At 41.3% G+C, this 21,763-nt stretch overlaps 1 protein-coding gene across 1 annotated transcript in view; it reads right to left on the reverse strand.

Moving 5' to 3' along the window:
- Positions 1–21,005, reverse strand: part of enpp2 (ectonucleotide pyrophosphatase/phosphodiesterase 2) — a 115,604-nt gene extending 94,599 nt beyond the window's left edge. Inside the window, exons 1-7 of the mRNA XM_068032197.1 lie at positions 20,501–21,005; positions 20,123–20,219; positions 15,910–16,065; positions 15,399–15,446; positions 5,618–5,743; positions 4,588–4,648; positions 1,542–1,639 (exon numbers count right to left, since the gene is read on the reverse strand). Coding sequence (XP_067888298.1) covers positions 1,542–1,639; positions 4,588–4,648; positions 5,618–5,743; positions 15,399–15,446; positions 15,910–16,065; positions 20,123–20,219; positions 20,501–20,533 — 619 coding nt within the window. The 5' untranslated portion in view covers positions 20,534–21,005. The remainder of the gene's footprint in view (positions 1–1,541; positions 1,640–4,587; positions 4,649–5,617; positions 5,744–15,398; positions 15,447–15,909; positions 16,066–20,122; positions 20,220–20,500) is intronic.
- Between the last annotated feature and the right edge of the window lie 758 nt (positions 21,006–21,763).

Genomic DNA, 21,763 nt, shown 5'->3' on the forward strand with positions numbered 1-21,763 from the left:
CTTCCTCCAATCAACTGTCTCAGACTCTCTATATGAGCCTTTCGACTTCTGATTATTCTTCAATGATAAGAGATGGGGTCTGGAGGGAGAGGATAGGGTATACATTACACTTTAAAGTACTTTGCCATACATAGATATGTAACTATTAAAAAGTAATTTGTATTTGCAGAGCACTATAGCATAAATAGGGCCGATTTACTAAATTTGGAATGGATCCCAATTTTTAAAATGCACCATTCATGCTGCTGGAGTCAGTCCGAATCAACTCAGAATGTATTCATTCCAGTTTTTTTAAAGAATTTTGAATGTTGCAAAACATTTTGTTATGTTTACTGGTATTTTCAAAACTTATTTATGCTTACAGAGAATTATTGCAAGGATTTGCTTGAAATAAAGGAATGAGCCGCATCAACCAGGCAGTTTTAGAGAGGGAGAAGAGAGAAAGAAACCACTTTAGAGGACTGAATCTCTGAGTATACCAATAAATAGCAACATTGTTATTCTTACAGGTTCCTTTTTACTTCAAAATATAATCAGACATCTTAAAACTATTATAAAATAAAAACAAGAAATTCTGGAAATACACAGCAGGTCTGGCAGCATCTGTGGAGAGAGCAGCTGAGTTAACGTTTCAGGCCAGTGACCCTTCACCAGAACTGCTTAAAAATATTGCTCACTATAGATGAGTTAGTTTAGGTAATAGTTATACAATTTGGGGTGGCACAGTGGCGCAGTGGTTAGCACCGCAGCCTCACAGCTCCAGGGACCCGGGTTCGATTCCGGGTACTGCCTGTGTGGAGTTTGCAAGTTCTCCCTGTGTCTGCGTGGGTTTTCTCCGGGTGCTCCGGTTTCCTCCCACAAGCCAAAAGACTTGCAGGTTGATAGGTAAATTGGCCGTTACAAATTGTCACTAGTATAGGTAGGTGGTAGGGAAATATAGGGACAGGTGGGGATGTTTGGTAGGAATATGGGATTAGTGTAGGATTAGTATAGATGGGTGGTTGATGTTCGGCACAGACTTGGTGGGCCGAAGGGCCTGTTTCAGTGCTGTATCTCTAATCTAATACTAAAATTCATTTATATACAGAATCTACATGAAAAAGAAGCTAAAAGTCATACTAAATATTTAATATTGCAAATATTTACATTTAATAATATGTTTATTAGGTGTCCTGTGGGTCATGGTAGTTTAGGACAGTAATTGTATTAAATATAGGTATGAGACAGTTATTCATAAAAGTAGTATTCATTTCATATGTGAATGTGCCACTGATGCCAACTGCCAATCACTTACAAACATCACCTCAAAGAATGGCATAATCATATACATCGCTGAGTTTCTGAAAGAATGCAGTGAAATATGCAGGACTTCTCCAAAACAAGCTGCTCAGAATCACTACAGTTTAAATTCACTCACAATCACTTAATGTGAATTTGCTCCAGTCTATCCTGATACAGATCACAGAATTTTCCACCTTTCAACAGGCACAAACATTCGCTAAAAATTATTACGATTAAAGCTTTTCTAGAAATATCCTTACTTAGCTTTTCAATGTTGGGCATAACCTTGCCTCCTTTCTTCATATATGAAGCTCGAAACCCATCCACAGAGAAAATGATCAGTGGTGGACGAACAAAGCTAAAATGTGTAATGCATAAATGTTAAAGCAAAGGGTCTGTAACAAAAACTATATTCATTAATTATTAATTATATAGTATTTACTATGTTCAGAGACTTCAGGCTGGATTTTGAAGTCCCACCAGCAGGAGCGGTGGCGAGCATAAAAAATGGCGGATGGCACGCACAGCCTGTGCGCCACCTTGCTGCCGCGATCTTAAGCCCCGCGGCTCATTATCATATGCAGGATAGCCACCCACCACCCAACCACACCACCCCCCACCCCAGCAATCATGTGGCAGGGGCCGTCTTGGCAGTGCTGTGAACGGTGTCAAATGTTTTTTAAAGGGCTCTCAGTCCTGCTCAGAAACTGCAGGGTTGACCACCACCCCCCAACTACACTAAAAAAAAATTTGCCCCGTTCTCCCCCACTCCACCCAACCACACTACCAATGCAGTGTTGACCCCTTATACCCTTAACTACACTACAAATGCAGAGTTACCCCCTTCCCCAACTCAGGGGTGCCAGTTTTTCCTGCACGGTGCACTGAAGACCCGGAACTGCAGGTAAGATCTTTGCAGATTAGATTTTAATTAATGCAAACAGCTAATTTAAATATGTAAAGTCGGGTCCCATCGCAGAGTGGCAGAGGGCCCATGACGAATGTTCCCTGCTGCCGGGAAGATTGGGCCCGGCAATTCCGGCGTTGGGTCTGGGGCAGGCCGCTGCCACTCTGATTTTCCGCACCCCTCCCCCACCCCGCCACGGAGCCCGACATCAGAAGGGGAACAAATTCCAGCCCTTCAAGTATTAATCAGTTATACTTGAGCACTTCTTCTGCAAATGCCAAAAATATACTGTTGTAATAATATAAACAAAATTCAGTTGAATTCAATTTCAGTTATCACCACTTATAATGATAGTCTGGTTGTCATGATTGATCTATCTTGTCATAACCGTAAACCATGTGATTTCCTGCAGTTAGATTCACTTATTACAAACAGTGCAGGTTAGATTGTATTAATCAATGTGAGGAAACAAATTTCACAGCTCATTCTATGAGCAATCGGTGAAATTCTTTTCTGCCATGAAATAGTAGACTTTGATGAGACATATAGGGCTATTGATCTGCTTATATTTACAAAGCAAAAATTGGCTCCTTCAAATTGAAACCAAGGGTTGCTCACAGAATACAACCTCTGCTACATCTCACCTCACCCACCCATCATAATTCTAATACTCTGCCTCTGTCCACATACCTCACCTGCTTGACAACACTGCTTTGCTATCCTGTGAGGAGCGCACGTTATTCAGCATATAGTAACCAACTAGTGCTAGCATAGCATCATAGAATGATACAGCACAAAAGGAGGCCATTCAGCCCTTCATGCCTCTGCCAACTCTTTGGCAGAGCTATCCAATTAGTCCAACTTCCCTGCTGTTTCCCCACAGCCCAGTAATCTATTCTCATCAAGTATTTATCCAATTCCCTTTGAAAGTCAGCATTGAGTCTACTTCTCCTACCCTTTCAAGCAGTGCATTCCAGATCACAACAACTCGTTGCAAAATATTTTTTTCCTCATGTCATCTCTGGTTCTTTTAATCACTTAAACCTGTATCCTCTGGCTACCAACATTTCTGCAACTGGAAACAGTTTCTTCTTATTTACGCCATCAAAACCATTCATGATTTTGAATGCCTCCAACAAATCTCTTAATTTTCTCTTCTCTTAGGAGAACAACCCCAGCTTCTCCACTCTTTCCACATAACCCTCATCCTTGGTACCATTCTGGTAAATCTCTTCTGCATTCTGTCTAAGGCCTTGGCCTCCTTCCTAAAGTCTAGTGCTCAGAAATGAACACAATGCTCCAGCTGAGGTCTAACCAGTGTTTTTTTAAGGATTCAATGTGCAATCTTCTCACCAGCATCCTAAGCACGCTGGTCTGGAGTTTCTGCCCAATATAAGCACAACCAGCATAAACGATTGCAGAATTTTAAGTGCAAATTGCTTTCAATGCAACTCGAGCTTCCACAATCTTTTGCACTAGTTTTAAAAACATTGCGCTAGTATCTGGCCCTGCCCACAAAACCGGCCCTAACCCCAGGATAAATTCATCACTATTGAGTGTTTCTGATGATTGCCCTTTTTTGTGAGCCTTTGAGGAGACTCCAAAAGTTAAGCTGGATCTTTTGGCCACAAGGACACAAATTAGAGCATTTTGAAAGGTTTCGAATGAGTTTTCCAAAATAAAATTACTAAGAAACTGACTGCTGTACCCCAAGCAAACTAGAAAATAGTTTCATATATTTTAATGCCATTTTCAGTGTTTTAAATTGCTTATTTTTTGTGATAACCCCATTTTAAGCTGTATCAATTAAACTGCACCAAGTTACTTCTCTTAAATATATCAATGAATATTTTTAAAGCAATGTTTTTTTGAATTATGCTTTAAAACGCAATGTGATTGCACTTGTTCATAGCAGATTTTGCATTTGGCGATGTGGAAGAGTTTAAGCAGAAACTTGGGGGAAAGATCACCTTTCAAATCAAGGGTAATTTGGGTCACAATTTGAAGGGGAATCAGTGATTGCTTCCAAAGCAAAAACACTACCCCACTATGGATACAGTGCTAGTGAATAGAACACATTTGTTGAAATTAACACCAACAAGTTTCTATAGATTCAGCAGCATGTGCTGTGGTCACTGTTTCTAATTTTAAAGGGAAACACGATTAAAGTAACAGCGTGTATGTTGCCAAATCTACAGCAACCAGGTTATTGTCAATTATGCTGATCAGATATAGACCTGCTCAAATTGATCAATACAATTGAAGTCCAGTTTATTACTGAAGTCTACCTTACTAAATAAAGTATAACTACAAACTAGTTCTACTATAATTGCCATAGAAAAAATAATGTTAATTATTACAGGACCCAGTTTCTATGATGAATGTTGGACTGTACATACCCTGCTGGACAATCTGGTGCCTTCAAATCTTCACAATCTTCATCCACCCATCGGGTCTCACCTATCATCAAAGTTATCATATAATTGACAAAGATTTGGGTTATAGCACAAGCATAAGATAAAATATGAAGCAAAATCTAAGATATTTTATACCATATTTTATACCATTGGTTTTGATGAGTCCTAAATAGAAAAAAAAATCCCAATTCTACAGGTATGAAGCAGATCTTTCAAGTTTTTGTAATATGACAGAAAATGCTATCAAAATATGCAAAAACTTGTGTTAAGTAAAAGATTACAGAAGTTTTAAAATGTTTTCATGATTGTGAATTTTAAAAATATACAACATATATTCAACTCATCAGTTAACATTTTTATTGTGAAAAAAACCTACAAAAGAACAGACAATCGTAGTAAAACCAGACCAGATTAACTCCCAGTACTATAAAAGTATCACAATATGTTCAGTAAAGAAGGTCAACAACATTACAACTTCAGCTACTGATACCACAATTTCTCAAAAAAAATTAACTTGTTGAGAGTTACTGACATTTATAGAACACAAGTCAGAACCTTTGTACAGCAACCCACCCCTTCCCAAGAATTCTTCATCCTCATTTTAAAAAATTCCTCGAAACGTTAACTTATTTCTTCTAGAAACTTGAACTTATTGCTGGTGGTATTAGTGGATTAAAACAATGGGTTCATTCCTACATTAAAGTAATAGGCACAAGAATGTCATACAAAAATGCTTGTTTCGTCTAGTCATTTCTAGTCTTCAATCTTCTTTACTTTTGTCAACTCCAAGAGGGAACACATTATAGGGTAAGTTTTCCAAGATTCAGTCCTGAATCAGAGTGCTTAAATTTTCTGTTCATTAAAATTAATAACCAGAAATGAGGGTGCACTGACCTCTGCAACCAATTCTCCTATCAGTGCTCCCATGGAGTGAGAGTCCCACTGTGTTTGGAGTCTCGAAAAAATGTTATACTGCATGTCAGAACATAACAGTGGAATAGTCTGAAATTACCTTTGCATGTAACTTGATAGTTGGTGCAGCAATCTCCCCTATTCATGCAATCTTCAGAACACTGACAAACATAATCCTCATTCCGTGCTTCCCCACAACGATCTTTGCTGCACTCCCATCCTCGACCTAGAATATGTGGCAATAGCTACACCATTAAATAAATTAGCAGCCAGTAGAGTATTGAGAAGAGATTTTGCAAATTACCATCATTTTCCCAATAATTTAGCAGCTTTAGCATTTTCTATTAATATATTTCATTAACACAGTTTATATGCGATAAATATTACTGTATTTTCCCTTTTACAAAAACATGTGTTTTATCTTAATAATTCACTGGCAACAGAAATATTTCTAGACTACAATATGATCTGTAGGTCTGCACTGCATGCTGCTTGAGTGCACAGAATGTGAAGAAGGGAGTTTGGTAAGTGACTGGATATTAAGGGTTAATTGCTCTGTAACATCTAGTTTTTTGTTTCCATTTGGCAATTAACTAAAATGACTGTTTAAGAGGCAAGTTAAGTTTCTTCCAGTTTTAAACAGGGATATACAAGCTCTCTAAGAGTAGCTGTAGCTAGTTAATTAGGTAGCTAGCTTAAACTGGTTTCTAACCTCGAGCAATGACTCATCATTGCTTTTCAGAGGACAATTTAGGGGTCTCTGAGTGCTGCTTGTCTGCACAGCATGTTGCTTGAGTGCACAGAATGTGAAACAGGAAGTTTGGTAAATTAGGCAGTTCAGTGAAGAGGGGAACTATAAATTAATTAAGAAAAATAAATTTAATTTAACTAACACAATAAAGATGGCAGGACAGGTGATGTGTCATGGTTGCAGTATGTTGGAACTCTTGTATGTTATGGCATTCCATGGCAACCACATCTGTAGTAAGTGGCTGCAGCTTCAGCTCAGAGTAGATGAGCTGGAGGTCGGGCTGCAGACACTGCAATGCATCAGGGAGGGGAAAGTTACCTGGATACTTTGTTCCAGAAAGCAGTCACACCCCCTTAGGATAGGATTGTCTGATTTAGTCAGTGGGCAGGGACAGGAGGGTGTGACTGCGAGTCAGGCAAGTAAGGGGATCGCCAAGATGGGAGTGGAGCTGCCTCAGCCCTTGCAATTGAGCAACAAGTTTGAGGTTCTTTCAGCTTGTATGGACAAGAGGGCTGTAGTGTGGATGAGTAGACTGACCATGAAACCATAGTACAGGAATCCATTCAAGTGGGGGAGTTAAAGGGAATGTAGTGGTCATAGGGAACAATATAGTCAGGGGGACAGACACTGTTCGGTGCAGCCAAGAGCAACACTCCAGAAGGCTGTGTTGCCTGACCGGTGCCAGGGTTCGGGACATCTGTTCAGGACTGGAGAGGAACTTGCAGTGGTCATGGTCCATGTAGGTACCAACAACACAGATAAGACTAGGAAAGAGTATGAGGAGCTAGGCACTAAATTAAAAAGCAGAACCTCAAAGGTCATAATCTCTGGATTATTACCTGAGCCACGTGCAAATTGGCATAGAGTAAATAACATGAGAGAGGTGAATGCATGGCTCAAAGACTGGTATGGGAGAAGTGCGTTCCAGTTCGTGGGGCACTGGCATCAGTACTGGGGAAAGTGGAGGCTGTACCGTTGGGACGCACTTCACCTGAACCGTGCTGGGACCAGTGTTCTCGTGAGTCGTATAACTAGGGAAGTAGAGAGGGCTTTAAATAGAGGGGGAAGGGATCATGTAGGGGAAGATTGAGTAATTTAAAGGGAAATGACAAGGCAATAGATCAAGGTAGCATTAAAGGTAATGATGATCAAAGTATGGCAGGAAGGGACAGTGATCATAAACTTAAGGATGTGCCAGCAGAAAGGGCCCGAGTTTGCAAAAAGAGTAAAAAACTGAATTAAGGGCTCTGTATCTGAATGCCCACAGCATTCGCAATAAAACAAATGAATTGTCAGCTCAAATTGAAATTCATGTGTCTGGCCTGATAGCCATTATAAAGACGTGACTACAAGGAAACCAAAGCTGGGACCTGAATATCCAAGGTATGTGACATTCGGGAAGGACAGGTAGCTGGGAAAAGGTGGTGGGGTAGCTCTGTTAATTAAAGAGGGCATTAGTACTGTAGTGAGAGATGACCTTAGTTCTAAAGATCAAGATGTAAAATCAGTTTGGGTGGAACTAAGAAACAGCAAGGGGCAGAGAACATTGGCCGGAGTTGTTTATAGGCCACAAACATCAGTGGCAATGTAAATCACAGTATAAATCAAGAAATTAGAGGTGCATGTAACAAGGGTAATAGAGTAATCATGGAGGACTTCAATCTACATATAGACTGGTAAATTTTATTAGTACTAATGTTGTGGAGGATGAATTATTGGAATGTATGCAAGATGGTTTTTTAGAGCAGTACTTTGAGGAACCAAGGAAGGAATGGGCTATTTTAGATCTAGTATTGTGCAATGAAAAAGGGCTAATTAATAATCTTGTTGTAAAGGAGTCTTTAGGAAAGAGTGACCATAATATGATAGAATTTTACACTAAGTTTGAAGTGATGTAATTCAGTCAGAAATTAGGGTCTTAAATCTAAGCAAAGGAAACTATGAGAGTATGAGGGGTAAATTGGCAGTGGTGGATTGGGAAACTACACTAAAAGGTATGACGGTAGACAGGCAATGGCTGTCATTTAAAGAACTAATACATAGTTTGCAACAAAAATACATTCCTTTAATGCACAAAATCCCAGCAAGGGAAGTGTTCCAACAATGGATAACAAAAGAAATCAAGGATTGTATTAGAGCAAAGGAAGAGGCATATAAAGTTGTCAAAAAAATGGTAAGCCTGAGGATTGGGAGCATTTAAGAATTCTGCAAAGGAGGACCAAGAAAACGATTAAGAAAAGGAAAATAGAATGAGAGTAAACTAGCAAGAAACATAAAAACAGATTATAAAAGCTTCTATAGGTATGTGAAAAGGAAAAGATTAGCAAATGTGGGTCCATTACAAACAGAGTCAGGAGAATTTATAGTGGAGAATAAGGAAATGGCAGAGAAACTAAACAAACATTTTGGGTCTGTCTTTATGGAGGAAAAAACCTCCCAGAAATAATGGAGTATCAAGGGACTAGTGTAAATGAGGAACTGCAAGACATTAACATGAGTAAAAAAAAGTACTAGAGAAATTAATGGGACTTAAAGTAGATAAATCCCCTGAACCTGATGATTTACATCCCAGAGTGTTGGAAGAGGTGGCTGTAGAGATAGTAGATGCATTGGTGGTCATCTTTCAAAATTCTATAGACTCTGGAATGGGTTCCTGCAGATTGGAAGGTGGCAAATGTAACCCCACTATTTAAGAAAGGAGGAAGAGAAAAAACAGGAAAATACAAATCTGTTAGCCTTACATCAGTAGTAGGGAAAATGCTATAATCTGTAATAAAGGATGTGATAACAAGAAAATCATGGTAGGATTGGGCAAAGTCAACATGGATTTATGTAAGTGAAATCATGTTTCATAAACCTGTTGGACTTTTTGAGGATGTAACCAGCAAAATAGATAAGGGGAAACCTGTGGATGTGGTATATTTAGATTTTCCGAAAGTTTTTGATACGGTCCCACAAATGGTTGGTAAACAAGATTAGAGCACATGAATATGGGGGGAATATACTGGCATGGATTGAGAACTGCTTAATGGACAGAAAACAGAGAGTAGGAACAAATGGGTCATTTTCGGATTGGCAGGCTGTGACTAGTGGGATACTGCTAGGATCAGTGCTTGGGCCCCAGCTATTCACAATCTATATCAATGATTTGGATGCGGGGATTAAATGTAATATTTCCAAGTTTGCAGATGACACAAAACTAGGTGGAAGTGTGAGTTGTGAGGAGGATGCAAAGATGCTTCAAGGGGATTTAGAGAGGCTAAGCAAGTGGGTAAAAATTTAGCAGATGGAATACAATGTGGAGAATACAATGTTATCCACTTTGGTAGGAAAAACAGAGATACAGAGAATTTCTTAAATGGTGAGAGGTTGGGAAGTGTTGAATTTCAAAGGGACTTGGGTGTCCTTGTTCATGAGCCACTGAAAGCTAACATGCAGGTGCAGCAAGCAATTAAGGTAAATGGTATGTTGGCCTTCATGACAAGAGGATTTGACTATAGGAGTAAAGGTATCTTACGGTAATTATATAGAGCCTTGGTGAGACCCCCACCTGGAGTATTGTGAGCAGTTTTGGTCTCCTTACCTAAGGAAAGATATACTTGCCATAGAGGGAGTGCAACGAAGGTTCACCAAACTAATTCTGGGATGGAGGGATTGTCCTATGAGGGAAGATTAAATAGACTGGACCTTTATTCTCTGCAGTTCAGAAGAATGAGAGGTGATCTCATTCAAACATACAGATTTCTTACAGGGCTCAACAGGGGATTAATGCAGGAAGGATGTTTCCCCTGACTGGGGGATCTGGAACCAGGCGACACACTCAGAATAAGGGACAGGCCATTTAGGACTGAGATGAGGAGGAATTTCTTCACTCAGAGGTTGGTGAATTCTTTGGAATTCTCTGCCCCAGAGAGCTGTGGAGGCTCAGTCATTGAGTAGGTTCAGGACTGAAATTGATAGATTTCTACAATCTAAAAACATCAAGGGTTACGGGGATAGTGCAGGAAAATAGTATTGAAGTAGACGATCAGCCATGAACTCATTGAATGGTGGATGGGCTTGAAGGGCTGAATGGCCTACTTCTGCTCCTATTTCTTAAGCTCTTATGTAACATTTCACTCAGAGGGCTGAATTTTCAAGTCACTGTCTCCTACCGATGTTGGGGATGGAGGCGGGGGAGTTGGAGTTGGGGCCCGAAAATACTGGCACCTGCCAGCGTGTCAGTTTCAGGACACTGTTCCCAGCGGCAGCAACATTAATCAGGGCAGGGGAAGGACAGGACAGGGATCTGCTCTCCTCTCCATTGAGGCCAATTAAAGTATTTAAAAATCTCATTAAGAGCTTGTTCGAGTTGAAGGGCTGAATTTTCCCAGCCCTTTGGAGACAGGCTGGGAGGTGGGAGGGTTGGCAATATGTTGGGGAAAGGCATCAGGAGGAGGTTCGACATCTTCCCTCCTCCTCCACTCCCTTTTTTTATTCGTTTCTGGGATGATGGCGTCACTGGCTAGGCCAGCATTTATTGCCCATCCCTAATTGCCCTTGAGAAGTTGGTGGTGAGCTACCTTCTTGAACCGCTGCAGTCCTTGTGGGATAGGTACACCCACAGTGCTGTTAGGAAAGGAGTTCCAGGATTTTGATCCAGCAACAGTGACGGAACAGCGATATAGTTCCAAGTCTAGATGGTGTGGGTCTTGGAGAGGAACTTACAGGTGGTGGTGTTCCCATGCATCTGCTATCATGCATCCTTCCCTTGTCCTCCGCCATGGCCCAAATAGCTTTCCACATTCTGGTTCTGCTTGACCTGAATACTGCAACAATCTTAGCTCCCTGGACTGAATTTTCGCCACGGGAATGGTAAACAGGAGTTGGATTTGTTTTTGGGTCAGAAAACTATGTCGAGTGGGAAACTGATTAAAGTTAAGATTGTCACATGGGTAGGCTCGTAACTGGTATGGAAACGGGTTTCCTGCCTAATTAGAGCCAGTCAGAGCGGGAATGTAGGTGGGTCAGATGAAATGTGCAACTGATTTAGACTCCCCACGGCAGCCATCACTGAGGCTGCTGGTTGTCTTAGGGGAGATATCTGTGGTTTGGCCCAAAGTCTTCCACAACACCAGAAGGAAGTGAGATGTCACAGGAGAGCCAGAGGCCTGGCATCCAGGGCAGGCAGCCCCTCCCTTCATCAATGTCGACCTGGATTTAATGCTGGAGACCATCTGAGAGGAGGCAGGTGCTCTTCCTGGAGGGTGGCAGGAGAAGGCCACCTCATCGTGTAGCAGGGGCACCTCTCTGTTCAGCGTCATCTCCCTCCACCTCCTCTTCCTCCTCCTTTCTTACCCACCGTTCCTCCTCCTATGAGCTGTCTCCTTCCGAGGCTCACTTTCCGCAAGGTCCACACCTCTCTGGGGGCCATGTTATGGAGTGTGCATCTAACCACCACAATGACCGAGACCCTTGCAGGAGGGTATTGGAGGGTGCCATCTGACCGGTCCAGTCATCAGAATCTCTTCTTTAGAAGTCTGATGGCCTGGTCAATGGTTATCCTGCTGAGCAGGTGGCATTGGTGGTATCGCCTCTGTGCCTCTGCCTGGGGCTCCTGCAGATGGGTCAGTAGCCATAACATCAAGGGATATCCCTTGTCCCCTGGGATCCATCCACACACTTTGGGGGTTGGAGTAAAGATCTGAGGCAGCATGGACTGATGGGGAGTGAAGGAGTCATGGCAGTTGTCAGGAAAGTGAGCGCACTCATGGAGGAAGCTCTTGCTGTTGTCACAGATGGTTGAATGTTGAGGGAGTGTAAGCCCTTCCTGTTGATGAATCTGAATGGCCAGTCACTAGATGCCTTGATGGTCACATGGGTGCAATCGATGATGCCCCGCACTTGAGGGAAACCAGCAATGGCAGCGAAACCCAATGTACTCTGTCCCTGCAAGGCTGTATCTGTCATGAAATGAATGTGCTATCCAGCTCTGGCAAAGAGGGCATCAGTGAATTGTGAGATGCAGTGGTGTGCAACTGCTTGCACAATACCACTAAGGTCCACAGATGGCCATTGTCAGGAGCCAGAAGCGAAGAAGTTCAAGGCCAGGGTGACTTTTATGGCCACTGGCAGGGCATGGCGACCAGGACTGCTAGGTGTGAGGTCACAGATGTCTGTGAACATCTGCCTCGAGAGGTGCAGTCTCCTGCGGCACTGGCTCTCGGTCATCTCCGAATAGCTCTATCTTTGGTGGTAGATCCTGCGCTAAGGGTCCATTGCCTTCCTGCCCCTCTTTCCTCTCCCATGCCCTACTGTTGCTCAAGCTTCCACCCTTCCTGTGCTACTGGGCCTGCAGCCTTCCTTTTGGACAGGTGGCTGTTCATTTGTCTTTGGCAGACTTGCCCCATGCTCTTCTGCCCCTGTGATGCCAAGGGTGTGATGACCCCATTCAGTGCCCGAGCGCTGAGTGCCCACTCACCCCACCACCTGCACAGCACCAAGGGCACCTCCTTACCAAATGCTGAGTACTCCTTTTCTCCGCTGACTCTCTTATGGGGCTAGGTGATGCCCTGGAACAGCTGTGACTGGCTTCCCACTCTGTACCCACCTTCCTTCAACTGATCTGCAACAGAAACCTCCAGCAACCCGTGAGCCCCCTTCCAAATTCCACCCTTCAGGCTGAATTTTGTCAGCCACGAAAAAGTCCCCCTGCTGGGACTGCATTTTCCTGACGGCGACAAATTAATAGGTAGTCCAATTGTGGATTGTGGCCTGTCCTCACAGAGCTGCTGGCCCAGTCAGAGGGTAAGTGTTTCTGAAGAAGCCAGGGCCAGGTAGGCATGCCTAGGTGACTGGGCAGGTGGGGGTTTATTGGAGCGGCGTTGAGTTAGGCGTGGGGCAGTCTTTGCCATTGGGGGCCCCTCCATAGGCCATGGAGCGCCATCCAAGGAGGGTCCTGCCCGAAACCCGCTGGGAGGCCACCAGGATTTACCTGGCGGTCTCTCCACAGCGGCAGGCCCTCTGACATGGAAAAAATGCCCAAGGGGCAGGAAGTATCCCTTAATTGGGCTCTTAAATAGCTTACTTAGCCTCCTTAGCAGCCACTAAGATTCCCACTGTGGAGATGGGGAAAGAAAGAGGAATGAGGAGAAAGTGGAAGTGAGGAGCCAAGAGAGGGAGAGAGAGAGGAGAAGGAATTGTAGGGGTATGGGTAAGGTAAAGATGGGACAAGGAATGAGGGTAAGGGAGCAAGTAGTCTCAGAAGGCAGAGGGCTAGGAGAATATCAACACTGGAGGGTGTAGAAACAAAAAGTTATCCTTCTCTCAACCAGTATCACCAAAGAAAATGTCCTGGGAGTGGGAATGCAGTATGCTGCCTTTCCTTCAGTTGGCCAGCATTTTTATTTCACTGGGGATGGAAGAAGATGCCCTTCCTATCACCAGGAACATATTTTCTCAATAACTGGGCAGTTAGTGGGGGAACTCAACTTCCCTAGACTTGGGCCAGCTTTTCATCTCAGCGATGAAGGGGATCCATTCCACAGGAATCCATTTCCCACTGCTACAGTGCCAAAGAAAAAGTCGTAGTAAATCGGAAATGTCTCCCTAAGTTGTCCAGGAAGGAAATTTGAGAAAAACCACAGGAAGTGTTGCATTGTCTTAAGCAGAGCAGGGGTGGGATGGAGAGAGTTACACAGTATGGTGAGAATGAGCCAAGGCGCATATGTGGACAGAGATTCCTGACAGATAGTATTGACACAACTACAGGTTAAGTTTCAATTAACTTTTTCAATTCCAAGGATTTCAGTCCATCTACTAGCCCTTTGGAATGCTGTAGGTTCATTCATGCAAAGCCACCCAATGGCCAGAGTGCAGAAACCCATAGAAGATTAGAATATTCAGTATTCTATTGTAGGTAATTTGACAGCTTGTAATATTACTTGACACAATTAAGTAACAGCATCACCTATATACATAACCAGTATTGCATGGAATTCTGTGACACCTCTTACTACTTTTTAAATGTAAAACAATAACAGACAGGGAAAAGTATTATATACAATAGATGGATTATATGACAAATGTATTTCGTGGAGTACTATAAAATTATGAACAAAACAGTTATTACTGGCTTTAAACTAATTTCTTTATTCCTCATTGCTAGAATTAAAGAAAGACATTTTTTAAAATTGCCAATCAACAATTAAATGACAATCCAGTAAAACTTCCAAATTCAATGGATCGACCAATTAAAATAAATTATAGGTATTAAACATACAAATGTATCTCCACCACCCAAGCGCACACCCCTCACCCCCACCTGCACCCCGGTCACATACATTTCCTCTGTAAACGAAATGATTAAGTAACCTGCTCCCAAGCCTGTGCATATGAACAGGTAATCCTAATCAGACTAAAACTACAGCCCTCCTGAGATGGCCACTAGGAAGCATGCAACAGCAATCTAGGGTTATCTTGCTGTACAAGGTTTCATCCCTGTGAAAAAGCACCACACGGGAAACATCAGATGTTTGCTGTTTGAGGAGCCTCTGGCCCAGATTCATAACCAACCAGTTTGACTCAGCACATTGGTACCACACCTGTCTGCCATACCACATTCTCAAAATGTTGCAAACTAGCAAATATATTTTGTTACAAAGATCTGAAAAGCTTTCTCTTTCTAGTACGCCACATACCAAACAAAAATTTGGTGGATAAAATGGTTTGGGCTCTAAACTTTCCCATGCCATCATTAATGGTACAAGACTGTCCATCAAGAACTAGCAATACTCACCCAACTGGAAAAAGTGAGCTTAAGGGATAGGTATCCCTACGGACTTCTGATCTGCTCGTTGGAAGTCAAGGCAACGACTGCTTCAGTTATTGGACTTCCACAATTGATTCATGTAATGAGGAGTCATTCAATCATACTATTATTTTTATTTCCCCACATCACCCTTTCACGTAAGCTACTACAACCCATCAACAAGCTTCTTCCATCAGCCAAGAGGCAATACAGCCTGGCACAGGAACTTTTGCAGATTTATCAGCTGACTGATACTTTATTCAGAAATGGGTTTACAGTAAAATATATCACAGTATACCAGCACTTTATAAAAGTTAAATATTTTGAATCTAACTAACTCACCTGCCTGCCCTCTTGTTCGAGGATTGAGACGTGACAGGGAAGAGTAACCTAAAGAGGGGAGAAAATAGACTTACAGAAATGGAGGAGAAAACAAAAATACACAGGACTATATGTTTTTCTTTGGATATCTAAAGTCATATGTCAAAATCAGATCTATCTTTTGAACTTGTGTTCAAATATTTTGGTTTTCTAGTGACAAGGTGGAAAAATGTGGAGTTGGTTAAAAAAAAAAGTTGCTCTATTGAGCAGCTTTCTCTTAGCTATAATACCATGCACTATAGCCAGTATTTAATATAGGTCACTGTGGAAAGACATCAGGCAGAGACTAGGTGTCATCACACAGTGGGTGGTGGGGGATAAAGGAAAAGCCATTACAGACCTCAGAGCACCCTCTCAGCCATGGGTGATAAAGGAATAAAGGATTCAGAATGGAAAATAATTAGAGGGTAACTACCATCAAAAACAAAAATTCCTAAACAACTAAAAGCATGTTCAACTCTGAATTTAGTACCTGTCTTCAAACAAAGTTGATCAAAATCTAAACAGCAGCTGTTATAACTTTTGCACAAATTGTCACAGCGACAGTTGGGTGGGGTTGCCTCTTGCAGTTCAAAACATCTGCCCCTGCATGACCCAGAAATAGTAACTCGGGCTGAATCTGAAAGAACTGTGTAAAACAAGAACATAAACATCAGTTAGGGATAGCACTCTTTGGTGAGCCAGACAATCCAGAAAATTGTTTCGAATATAATTTCCTAATAAAAAAGCTAATGGGCTGGATTTTACCGTAGGCAGACAGGACTTCGCCGCCGACATAAAAGTCGGTGACGAACCCACTTCCGCCTAGCCTGGGAATCCAACCCGCATTTTACGAGTCCCTAGGCTTTAATTGTCCCGAGGAGGGACTTCCACCCACTTGAGGGAGGAGGTCCCACCTCAGTGAGCTGCCCGCCAATCAGTGGGCTGACAGCTCTTAGTCCCAGCAGCGCCACCAGGAGTGGTGGCCACTGCTGGGATGGCAGCCCAGCCGACCCCATGGAGCCAGGACTTCAGGTAAGTTGGGTTTGCCTCGCCGGCGGGGTGATCAGTCGTGGCAGCGAGGCAAGGGTAGTCGTTTGGGGGGAGGGGGACGTATTGGCTCCTAGGGGTGGGTTGTGAGGCGGAAGCAGCCCTCAATCAGGCACCCTGTGCCTGACTGTCGTGGCAGCCCTCGGCGCGCGGAAAGGCTGGCAGCTATCGTTGGGCGGCTTTTCACATCCCCAGCACACCCGCTTGCCACGGGTAAAATACCCATGAAGGAGGGCGAGGGCCCTTAAGTGGTCGTTAAGTGGCCACTTAAGGGCCTTGATTGGCCTTGGGCGGGCGGCCGTTTTCCCCCCCACGCCTGACTGCCGTAAAGTTAGCCGGGTGAGAAGGCCTCCCGGAGCCTCCTGCTCAATTTTATGCTGCCCCCATGCCACCATTTGACCTGCTAGGGCAGCGTAAAATTAAGCTTATATATATATAGTCAACCACAAAATAGCTTAGAATTCAAACTGACTGATACCCCTTGCTATGATGTATGAATATTCATCAAGTTCAGAGCTTCTAAATGGTGTACTATTCAATTGCATCACATATCCTCCAGAACCAACACTTGTGATGGTAGCTAAAATTAAGTGGCAACTAGAGGCAGGACATAGTCATCATAAAACTTTAGGTTTTATTTGATTTCACAGAAATTAGGAAAATAAACTGTAGCCATAATGCAAGTGCAAAAAATGGTTTTGATTAAAACAAAATTGTCCAAATAAGAGAAGATTTTGGCCAAAGCAGATCGCAATAACACATGTTCTGTGTTCATTCAAAAGGTTATTCGGCCTCAAATGTACTTAAAAAGTTGAAAGGGAGAAAAAAAACCTCTTTAAAAGCCCATCCCTTTGGAAGCGTAACAAAATCTATTAGGGTCAGGCACTCCCCCTGCACAGAAACTAAACAAATGCTTCCAGGAACTGGCAATATTGCTTCCAATTGGGACTCTCCAAAAAAGGCACAGCTTATCACAACAGACAATAGAATGAAAAGACAGAGCAGATGATCTGTTTAGAAAGACTTCAATCTATTGTGTTACAGAAGCATAACAGCTATTTTAGAAACAATAAAATGTATTAATTTTGAAGACAGCTTGAGGCCTGTAAGCATGGATATATAGCATAAATCTGTGTACAATTTGCAGCTTCCTGCATTTTTTTGTCTCCTCTGAATTACAGCAATGTGGTTGACAACTATAAAGTAGAGCTGCAGTACAATGTCTTTGCTACTTGAAGTTCATTATCTTTTTAATTTAGTCTCAATGTCAAGTATTTAAAAAATTATCCTAATTTTATTAACTTGTGATAAATTAGCAATATAATGAAAATATTTTATGTATTCCTGTAGTTAGTTTAATCTGTATATCAATTAATATAAGTTACATTTGTGACATTAATGAAATAAAATGAAAATAATGGTTATGTCTCAATAATCTCACTGGGAGTCTCAGATAACACTGCAAACTGTAAAAGTAAATGTTGAGCTGTTTTAATATCTGAATAGTGGAAATTACTACCATACAATAACTCCTAGATTTTTCTAAACTATACTGTTAAATTAGTCGGGAACTTATAGTTAATTTCCTTTTTTTCCAGTAATGGACATTATGGCAGGTATCAGCTGCAAGGGAGCTCTATGTAGTTGCTGTAGGATGACATCTCTAATGAATGATTAACAACAGTGATGCAATGCCTGAGAGTTGATTGAGTAATGATCTAAACCTGATTACCAGTAAAACCACAAAAACAGTCATTATATGTTACCCTAGTAACTGTTTGCTGGTTGTCATTCGTTAATTAATTCAGAACTTATTACATTATTTCTCAGAAATATTTCCCCAGTAATGTGTTTGATTTTTTAAAATATTTTAAAAAGTACACATTATCAAAACATAATATTTCATTTATTCAGTAAATGTTTTTATACAAACGCTTTCCATCTTTGTGCAAAAGGAATCTTAATTCCAGTCACTTATTAAAGTTTGCTCTTAACTGATAATTTCAATAGGTGCTTCAGCATTTAACTAAAGTGAAAAACTGGAAATCAAATTAATTGGTTATAAAAATGATTTTTATGTATCTGAACTCTTTTATCACACAGTTCACTGAATTCATCAATTTTAATATGCAAAATATTTTTCAAAATATAGTTTTTATTTCAAAATATATCACATTCCTCAAAGGAACAAGCACATTTTATATTAAAAAATTCTTTTACTGGGAATTTATCTTTCCATTATTACTAATCAATTTAAATTTTGTGCCTAATAGCAAAATGTTTTTGTCACCTAAGCTCAGGGATGAGTAACCATTAGAGCACAGTGCAGTATATTTCAAAAGCTGAAGCACATAGAGATTTGTCAGTTACATAATTCATGCAAAACACAAGGATAATTGTTATATTAGATCAACAGGATGCATGTAAACTAAGCATTTTTTAATTGATAATGAACAAAATATTTTGTTCTTGACTTGAATTTATTGCCATATAAAAATAGAAGAGCAATATATTATACACAGAACATACCAGGTCCAAGTGCAGTAGTCGGTTGAAAGTTCTGAACATGGTGTAAAAATTTAACATCTATATTTTCAGCAGCTGAATATATAAATATTTCCAAAATTAAATCTAAAACTTTTAAAATCTGGTTACAGTTCTAAACTATAGCCTGTGTCCTAATGCTAATAGAACTCCGTGTTGTAATTTCTGTCAGCATTATTGTTGGTGTTGAAAGAAATGCTTCTAGCTCCTTCAATTACATTAGTTCACACTCAAAATTCATAACACTGTTAGGTTGTTCTTCACTGGAGCACTCAAGAATAATGTAGAGAAAATTTGTTTAATGCCCCAGCCTGCTCACTGAGTACAGGCTGGTTCTACTTTGGAAATAGGCACTGTGCTCATTGTCTATACCATAACATACAAACAACACCTGCATTCTGAAACAATATATAGACACATGACATATTAAAGATAACAGCAATACAACTCTCATTTAATATGTCTGGTTTAGTGTCATTGCAAATTACTCTCAATTTGTTCCATACTCTCCATCGACGAAGATAGCCAAATAAACTTCTGTAGTTGTTTGCGTTTTTTCGAAACTCAATGAGCACACAATTCGATTGCAGTGCTTACCATTGACTTCCCACTGACTGATCAGAACACCCCAGGTTCTATAACATGATCAAAACTATCGTGGTTATAAGTGTAAATTGGACAATAATTAACACCCAGGTTATCACTGTGTTTAACAAGCAATACGACACACTGCCAAAATGAGTCTCGATGTGCTAACATGTGTGTAAAGCTATCCTGCATGTATGTCTACGCATCGTTTAATGTCAAATTATGGCTGGACTACTACACTGCCTGTGATAATCGGGAAAATAATGAAAGGTGCTGAAACAAGTTTTCTCTTCATCTGTAGTCTGATGCACAGTTTAAACATCAGTTGCATTTGTGTCAACTCAAAATATTGGAAGTGGGCAATTTGCAAGGCAAGGAGTATATGACCTTTTACTGGGCATTGAATAAATCATAACACAAAGAGCTTTAGAACCCGCTCACAATTACAACCTCTGTCCAATCTAATATTCTCTCTGCTAAACCTTGTAATGCCGACTATCGACAAACAATGAAAAATAAAGTACCTTCACGATTGTTTGTGTCTCCTGATCTTTGCAAGCGGCGCAAGCTAAGTCCTTGGCAAACATTTACCACGACTATGAAAGTCAACAATGAAATGATCTGCAAACAAGATTTGTGTTAGTAGATATATCAAAAAGAAAAAAATAACGATTAGCACTGTGAGCAGGCTGAGATATTCGTAAATCTTTTATTTCAACGCTTGATTATAGAAAGGCAGCAATATTCCCAATCTCCCGTGTACTGGCAGCCCACAACATACCTGGTGCTTTTCAGAAAGACTATTCAAATCCCTACCGGATCGATTGGAGAACAAATGCATCATCAGACCCGGTTATCCTGGGGACTATTTTAAGAGGCCCGTTACACCATATTATACATACCTGGGACAGCTTCAGGTCAATGCTCTTCGACATGGTTCTTCAGTTAAGTGAAGAGGATTCCTTACCAGCAGCTCGCTTCCTCAAGGAAGCTTCAAACTGATCCCACCTGTTGAGGTTGTCAATCTCTAACGTTTTTGCCTTTGTCTCTCTGGCTCTACTGCAACATGTTTCACATTGAACAGCAGATTTTATTTTTTAAATGATTACACCTTGTTGGCTAAAACAAAAACTTGCCACGTTGTGCTGCAAAGCTATTTTTTTTCTCTCTTTCAAGAAAAACAGCACGTGGATTCTCCCTGTCTTTTGTATATTTTGTTGGAGCTTGGAGGATCTCAGCTGTTGAACCAGCTAAACGCCGTCACTGTTGTTTTTCAAAGGCATGTTGTTCAGTACCAAATAGTGGAGTCTTTGTCTGGACAAGAAGCAAGTCGAACTCTGTGATGTACAGCTGCCCCTGTTACCAGATCTCTTTTAAAACAGCGTTTGTTTAGTAGGAGTGCGTTTGTGCCAGCTTCCTGTCTGGCAGTTTTCTCTATTCCCCCGCCCCCTCCCCCGTTCAAAGAGATTATAAAGATGAAAAAATAGAGGCTGTCGCAATCGTTTGCGCTGAGAGCGTCCGCACACAAAAAACCCTAATTCTGGTTAGTAAACATCAACTCAAACTGTAAATCGACTTCAGCCCACTGCACAGTTTTATGGGAAAGCCTGTTTCCTTTTCTAACGCCCTCTGTCGAAACAAGTCGTGACCTTTCCCGGTTACCTGAGTGATAAGAACATCTTAAGACTGCAACGTTTACTCATAAAGCTTCATTTCACTGATATCTTGACAACAGTTACGTGGTGTAAACAGGAAAAGACTAGAAGTTTGTACTTGAGAAAAACAGGGTGGCTGTGTATATGTGTGCACTTCAAATAAAAGGCATAGGAAAGCAAGATTTTCAGAGTTTTATCACAGGTTGTATTGAACAGTTGGTTAAACATGTTTTAAAAAGACAGGCATAAATGTCCGTTATCTCCACTCAGTAGAGGCATCACAGTGAAATACTAAGCCAGCAGAAGCAAATTTGACAAAGGTCAAGAACCAGAAGAAAACATTTTTATCCCAAGAAAGCCTCAAGTTTTCTGGCCCTTTTATATCACAGCTTGGGTCCTAGTAGAATGAGGCCAAAGTGGATTTCAGCTGTTGTGGACTCTAAGAAGCTTGAATCTGTTGTGCCCAGGACTGGCACACACAATGCATGGGCTCTGCATCATGTCACCCCC

This window comes from Heterodontus francisci, chromosome 5, assembly GCF_036365525.1.
Source record: "Heterodontus francisci isolate sHetFra1 chromosome 5, sHetFra1.hap1, whole genome shotgun sequence".
In the NCBI taxonomy this organism is placed as follows: Eukaryota; Metazoa; Chordata; class Chondrichthyes; order Heterodontiformes; family Heterodontidae; genus Heterodontus; species Heterodontus francisci.